The 7,232-nt window shown below is 45.3% G+C and overlaps 2 protein-coding genes across 5 annotated transcripts in view; one reads left to right on the top strand and one right to left on the bottom strand.

Moving 5' to 3' along the window:
* The window catches only part of slco3a1a (solute carrier organic anion transporter family member 3A1a), a 29,053-nt gene that overhangs the window by 362 nt on the left and 21,459 nt on the right, over positions 1–7,232 (top strand). The window contains exons 1-4 of one of the 4 annotated variants that reach the window (XM_085914328.1): positions 180–541; positions 991–1,081; positions 3,285–3,505; positions 5,486–5,557. The gene's annotated coding sequence lies outside the window, so the exon portion shown is untranslated. Of the gene's footprint in view, positions 1–175; positions 542–990; positions 1,082–2,979; positions 3,506–5,485; positions 5,558–7,232 lie in introns of those variants that run through there. The other 3 variants (XM_085914324.1, XM_085914325.1, XM_085914326.1) reach the window with 3 other exon arrangements.
* gnrhr4 (gonadotropin releasing hormone receptor 4) overlaps positions 6,020–7,232 on the bottom strand; it is a 2,494-nt gene continuing 1,281 nt past the window's right edge. The window contains exons 2-3 of the mRNA XM_085914340.1: positions 7,038–7,232; positions 6,020–6,444 (exon numbers count right to left, since the gene is read on the bottom strand). The exon at positions 7,038–7,232 is cut by the window's right edge and continues 10 nt beyond it. Of these exons, the coding sequence (XP_085770466.1) occupies positions 6,020–6,444; positions 7,038–7,232 (620 nt within the window). The remainder of the gene's footprint in view (positions 6,445–7,037) is intronic.

A 7,232-nucleotide genomic window follows, 5' to 3' on the forward strand; every position in this document is an offset into this window, starting at 1 on the left:
TGTGTGGGATTCAATTGGCACGCGTGGTTAATGTCTATGAAAATCCGACACAATGACAGCTTCATTTGCTTTCATTTGACCTGCGACATTTTGGAATCGCTTTTTTTCTTTGTGTTTGCAAGAGTAAAAGAAAATTTCGTGTTGCCATGGAGATCACAGGCAGCAAAAAGGACATCCAAGATGGCTGACTAATGTCCGACAACTCAGCTGGAATGATGATCATTTTAATGTGTCAAATATTTTTGCCACATGAGGAGTGTGACTGTTGTATTTCTTTTCCGAGGCCGTCCATCACATTGCTATTATAGTGTTTATTGCAAGCAAGGTTGGGGGTGAGTTGAGAAATCAGCACAGATGTTCCAACCAAAGGAAATATGCTAATTTTGAACATCTAAACCAAATGAGAGATGCGTAACCGTCAGCAATAATTCAGACCCAGATAGCTCTTGCAATACCAGGATTGACCAGGAGACGGCAGCACCGTGTCACAGAGCCACCAGAACACGCAAAGAAGCCGGCTAGCTAAGTGTTACCTTATCAGGTATTTACTTTGCGCTCGCAAACTATCGTACTTTATATTTTTAGTGTGGTAAATGATTTGAGTAGTCTGTGAAGTCTTGTACAGTTAAATAAAAAAAAAACTAGTTTGCAAAACGAATAGAATTTCGCTCAATGTCCCTTGCTTTGCTAAACCGTGCGCTCATTTATTTTTATTTTTATTTTTTTAACTTGACCACACACAGATAGGAATAAATCACGAATAGATGTAACATTATTGATTGCCCTAGCTGTTTTTGGAGAAGTGCAGAGAGGATATATTCCACGCACACAACCAGAGGATAATCTCTCAAATCTTAATTAGGGGGCGACAGAATGGAACATGTGTTCATCCATGTTGTTGAGACACACCAAAACATATTTTTTTGTTGAATTGAGAGGTTAGCAAATGCTTTTTCCAAATAATTGACATTTCACATTTGCTTCTGCCAGGGGAATTGCTTGCTACCCGTCCGTCCGTCCGTCCGTCTCATGGCTGGATCTGATATCAAAAGGCCTCCCGGATGGGAATGTGCTAAATCGGGTACTGTACACATCAGCATCTTCTTTCGACTTGGCTCTCGATACTGATCATTGAGATTCGTGTCCATTGTCTGAAATCGATGGTTGTGGCCAAAAAATCTGGTGTTTTTCCCTGTGGGTGAAGTCTTGACTAGTTTGCAGTTGGTTTACTCGTTTCCAACGCAATCAATCCAATGCTAGCACGGTAATTGGAGTTCGGAAGGAAGACTGTACTGTACTGTACCATGACCTATAATTACAACAATCGCTTAATTGATTGGTAACTCGCCCCTGGAGTCAATCGGCAAAATAGAGTCAAAATAGCCGCTGAGCGCTGCTGTGAGCGCCGAGCAAATGAAATCTATTTCAAGGGACGTTTGATCCCGAATGAGCGGAGCCGAGCGGCGCTCGCGCAGCTTTCCATTTAATTGCTCTTCTGCGCGGCCGCAACAAATTGGCTATCGCTGAAATGACAAATGAATTTTTGGGCAAATGAGCGGCCAGCCGCCGAAAGGTCAAACAAGCCGCCGCCAGCCACGCCCGGCGGATGCTAATACGACTGTAGTATCTTTTAAAATGGCAGCGGCTCGGCCCGCCTTCTCACATAGTTCACCAGCAGTCCGCAACATGGCTTTCCTTTACGTTGGACTCCAATGAAAGCAATGCAAATGATGTTTGGCTTGATGATGTCATTTTGTGCAACGCTTCCGACGACTCGTGCATTTGCCACGGGGCTGACGGCCGTCCGTCGGTTGGTTCATTCGTTCACGTGGCTGAATGATGAAAAGCCGAGTGCAAATGAAGTGTTTGGCTCTTTGAAGATGAGCGAGCGGGCTGCCTTTTGAGCTGGCGACCTTAGATCCTTCCCATCTCTGGCCTAAGCGATTCTTGAAACGGATTTAAGAGCAGTGATCTGTCAATCAATCTGCTTTCCATGCAAATCAGCATAAGATGAATGATGTCACGTAGGAAACGGCGAAGGTCAGGAGAAGATTGCGAGATGGAGGCGACGCAGTCCAAAGGCGAACTGTTTCTCAAAGTGTAAATCCGGAATCAAACGGGCCGGCCGGCCGGCTGGCGAATGTGTTGACTGACAAACAACCGCTGCAAATTCTTTTTGTCTTTTTCAAAGTGATTCTCTGCGGATTTCATTCCGGAAAGCCGCCTGGTGCAAATGTAAACATGAAACGGCGCAGCTTGTTGTGCCTCCTCCGCCAGCGCAACATAGGCTTCCTCCTTTCTTGGAATCAACACACTCTCGAAAAATAGATTGCATCTTTCATTGTTCCAAAGAAAGAAGGAAAGCGGATGCATTATTTCCTTTTTTTCATCCTTAATGTCAGTGTGTCGTTGTCAACACCAACTTTTTTTTTTTTGCTTAAATAATGATTCAATTAAGATGCATGGCACACGCCGGTTTAATTAAAATTGGAAGCTCTCATGCAAATGCGTTGAAGTGAAAATACAAGCACACGGGCAGAGAACGCTTTGGGAATTACTCATTTATTTGATTCTACTTTCATTGTGAATTTAACATACAAAGCTTGAGTTTAGTGGGGGGGGGGGGCGAAGAGAAGAGTTTCGCAGGTCAAAGGTCACAAAAAAGTGGACGTTTTTCTATCGCTGACCTAGTAATAATAATAATAATAATAATTTCTGGGGGTTAGTAATAATAATAGTAAAAATTGAAAGAATGAAGTCCAGGCTTGATTATTTGTCCTCAAATGTCCAGGCAATATTGCGGGCCACTTTGCTGCCTCTTCAGAGCATCATCAGTGGCACAAATGTTTGCGGCTCTCCACCAGATGAAACCTCATCATCTTTCTGTTTGTCTGGCTTCTGCCGCCTTCGCTGGAATTCACCCCACAGCTTTTCGGGTTCATCTGCTGTCATCTCAATATTTGCTCGTCATTTTGTGATGCAAATCATATTGCATGTTTGCCTTTTCATTGCTAGCGTTTGACGGGCGGACGGACGGTGCCAAAGGCTTCTTATCTTTTTGCCTATTCACAGCACGGGTTATTTCAAATATTTTTAGCTGACACCTTGTCGTGAAATCATAATTTTGGACCGTTTGCGTTGTCAAAACAAATCGTGGGAGTTTGCAAATATGGTGGGAGGGGGGAAAAAAAATCAAGCCAATGTACTGAAGAGCAAAGTGCAGCCTGCTTGGTATGCCGCTTTGGTCTGCCATCTGAGGGGAAATCAGCATTTTTGCTTTTCAGAGGTCACGGAGCCAGATCCATCCATCCATCCATCCATCCATCCATCCATCCATCCATCCATCCATCCAGCTCGCCACATTTCAGACAAACGAAGCCGGCCGGTCGGAGGAATGGCAAACAATGAAGAAGAGATGCACGTAGATTTCGGATCCCAACAGACGGCCGGCCGGCAAGCGGCAATGTTTGGCCGACCCGCTGTTTCAAACATCACGGTTGAAAAAGTGAGCGAAATAATCATAATATGACAGAAATAATATTTATAATAATTATTATAAAGTTAAAATAAATTATATTACTAATTATTATTCATCTAATTTATTTACAATAGATAATATTTTTACCATTTCTTTATCAGGATCAATAAATGGGAACAAAATTTCAGAGTTCAGCACTAATCATTTGCACCATGTGCCTTTTTTGTTGAAAATGCAAAGACGTGCTCAAAATCGAAATCCTCTCCCGGCAGCTGATTACTTTCTATTTTTCTATTGAGTTTTAAGCGCAAGTCTTGTAACAATGCCGCCGCCGTTCATTCCTATAAAAAGACATGAAATCTGTTTTATAAACGAGGCTTGTCGCCATGGTTACGCGCACTCTATCTGTCCACAATCATTCCATTTGAATCTCATTGGATCCCGCAAGCCTACTTGTTTTTTTTTTTTTTTTGTTTTTTTGCCAGCGTTGTCAGCCATTTGAAGCTGATCTACAAGTCAAAGTTGTTTTTCCTCACGCCAAATTTGATAAGTCACAGCGACCGCTCCTCAGTGAGCAACCGAGATTGATGATTTGTCTTCCAAACAAAACGCCGGAATGTGAACTTTTGTTCAATCTCATTTTGATCTGAAAAAATGCCCCTTTAGCTGCTATGAAGTGGCCAATCTGAAACTTATTTGAAACAAATGAATATGGTACAAATACATAATAATATAAAGACATGACCCGAATGGCGGGCCGTAAATTGACTTCCCGGGGCAAATTGTGTTGATTGACGTCTTCATCGACAGCAACTCAAGTTTAATGATGGGGCGTGTACTACTCGCTTCAAACACGGTTTTGCTCGCCCGCGCTCTCGTTCAAAGCCACACACGTGGCAAAAAAAAAAAAAGCAGGCTTTAATTAAAAGCCATCAGATAAGCACGTATGTCGTGTGAGGAAATGAAATATAGGAAGCCGTTGAGTCGTTCCAAATCCCCGCCATATCGAATGCGGCGGCTCACAAATGCTTTTGTGATTGTTTGGAATTGTGGCTTTCTTTGCTTTTTAGCATTCATATGCGGCTGGGATTACCGCAATGGCGTCTGGCGGACCAGCGTAAATTTGCCCCGTCTTGGTTTGCTTTATCGGAGGGAGACACCTTGCTTCAAGTTCACCTTCTTTGCTAGCATATTGTGAATGGATCCGTTTTAGCCATCTATGGTACTTCTCCATCTTCAACTCCAAATGTTATCAAGAGAAAAAGGGGGGGGGGGGGGGGGAGTGTTTTTTTGTCCAAAGTTTCCTCCTTCCGAGAAGCTGGCCTCTTGGCCCGCCCGCTGTCTTTTTACAAAGCCGCCGATAACATCGAGCGGCGCCTTGTTGAAAAGAGCAGACTGTCAGTGTTATCGCTCCTTAACTGTCATTTCATTTCTGGGATTTCAAAGAATGGGGGGGGGGGGGGGGGGAACTTGTTGGCCCAATATGACAGCACCTTTCCATGAAAGAAAGTCACGCCTGCGTCAATTCTTTCTGGCACAAAAGAAAGAAAGATTTGAAAGAATCCCAAGTGGATGCTAAGTGGAAAACAACATTTTGACTGAAAGCCGCATAGTTGATTTACCCGAGGAGGACCCGAGCGCAATCGGCCGCTGGTTGCCGTCAAGCCTTTTAGTCCATTTTTGTGCTGTGATGACAAGGAATTACTTCTTTATCTGCTTGGAAAATTGCACTATTTGCCCTTGGCTGGGAACATTTTACACAAGAAAGCTTTGGAATATTTTGGGGGGGATTTGTGCCATCACCAATTCATGCATCATTGACATATCAATATTTCAGCAACAACAAAAACACAAGCATGCAAACATCAGAAATAACACGACAGGCACTTTTTTACAAAAAAAAACAAAAACAATTTTTACATCGGGAAGTACAGTGGAACCTTGGCAATGGCAAAATTGATCCATTCCAGATATGCTGAAATATTAACTTTTTCTTTTTTATTCCAGGAAATGTCTGGCCAAACTGTACTCAAATGGAAGGAAACCTACATACAAGAAAGAAAGTTCCACTACGCCGAGGTAAAATCTATCTTCAAGCAAATGAATTTAGCGTGTCGTTTTTTTTTTTAAAAGTAAGACATGCGAGTGACCACACGAGTTGCCGCTGCCATCTGACAGACGGACAGACAGACACGATCCTCAGTGCGGCATCAAAATTGAGTCGGGAAGACAATATACAACTGTGAATACCTTTCTAGTGTCTGTATGTACGTGTCGCTCCACCTTTTGTGTTGTAGCGTAGCTGCTGTTTTAGCATTTACGCTAGCGGCCCAAAGTCAACGGTTTGAAATTTTGGCCGCTCCTATTCAGATCTCTCCGGGTCGTGGTTACCGTGGCAACACTCCTCCCAACACACCCGATCCGCCGGCTGCGCGCTTCAATTCATTCCGCAGGTGCTTATTTGGCTCGTCATCGCTCGGTGCGTTTAATCACGTCCTCAGAAGTCGTTAAGGGGCCTATCATTAGAAAGGATGCCCGTGATCAGATCTCGGTGACGGGCATATTGATGCTGCTGTTTTCGCTTCTTTCCTCGGCGCCGGTGCGGCGGCGGCGGCGCACCATGTGCACCCAGCAGTGGTTGTTTTCCGACGTGACGTGGGTGTTGGAGGCCCGGCTGCGGCTGCGGCTGCGGCGGCCCTGGCGCAGGTGGATGGTGAAGAGGCCGTAGGTGATGGGGTCCAGGCAGGCGTTGAAGAGCCCGAAGATGAACAGCATGTGCGTGAGCGAGTGCGAGACGGTCTCCTCCATCCTCTCGGGGAAGAGCCAGTACCACAGGCCCAGCAGGTAGTAGGGCGTCCAGCACACGATGAAGGAGGTCACGATCACCACGCTCATCTTGAGAGTCCTCATGCGGGCTTTGGGGATGTTGTTGTGGGAGCGGCGCAGGTGAACGTCTCTGGATAGCACTGAAACACACCGTTGGCCTTTTCAAGCTCGGGAGGAAGGCTCCGAGAGTTCCGTCGCTGCTTACCCTTTTTTTTTTAAATTTTATTTCGGTTTTTTTCAACCTGCGTGTGAACCTCGCTGATGTCTGCTCAACTATGAATGGAGCTTTTTTTTTTTATCTTATCAAAAGTGTGGCCTGCACTCGGAGTTGCTTTTTCTGGTCTTGTGTGTCGGCCATTTTGGATGTGGCAAGCCTTCCGCTGATGGATTTGAACTTGTTTATTTTTTTAGCTTGAAACTTGAAGGTCATGACTTGTGATTCACACGGCGGCTGTGACTCACGGCGGCCACCTCCGCGCCAACTATGCGGTGGCACCGCACCGCACCACTTAATTGCTCGCTGTAGCCAACCAGAGACTGGATGTTGCTATGGTGGACGGCATTCTTTTTTTTTTTTTTTTGAAAACATGCTTCTTAGTGAGAGGCAGCCAATTAAACGCACAACCCGCTTGCCACTAATCAGCCATCGCTGGCTCAGACTCCCCCCGGCCCCCCCAACAAAGTGCACGCAAGTCACACATGGCTGGGCAATATCTGAAAAGGCGCCACCTACGGTTGTTGCGAGCCACGCGGCTGGAGATCTCGATGAGGATTCTGGTGTAGCAAAAGATCATGATGGCCAGAGGGAGCAGGAAGAGGCAGGCAAAGGTAAACATGTTGTAGAGCGTCTCCTGCCAGTGCTGGGCAAAACTGCCGTGCGTGGTGCACTGGGTGAAGTTCTCCGGGACGGTGATGGTCACCTTGTGGA

Source organism: Syngnathus leptorhynchus, chromosome 6 (assembly GCF_054491065.1).
Source record: "Syngnathus leptorhynchus isolate UIUO chromosome 6, UIUO_Slep, whole genome shotgun sequence".
NCBI classification, from domain to species: Eukaryota; Metazoa; Chordata; class Actinopteri; order Syngnathiformes; family Syngnathidae; genus Syngnathus; species Syngnathus leptorhynchus.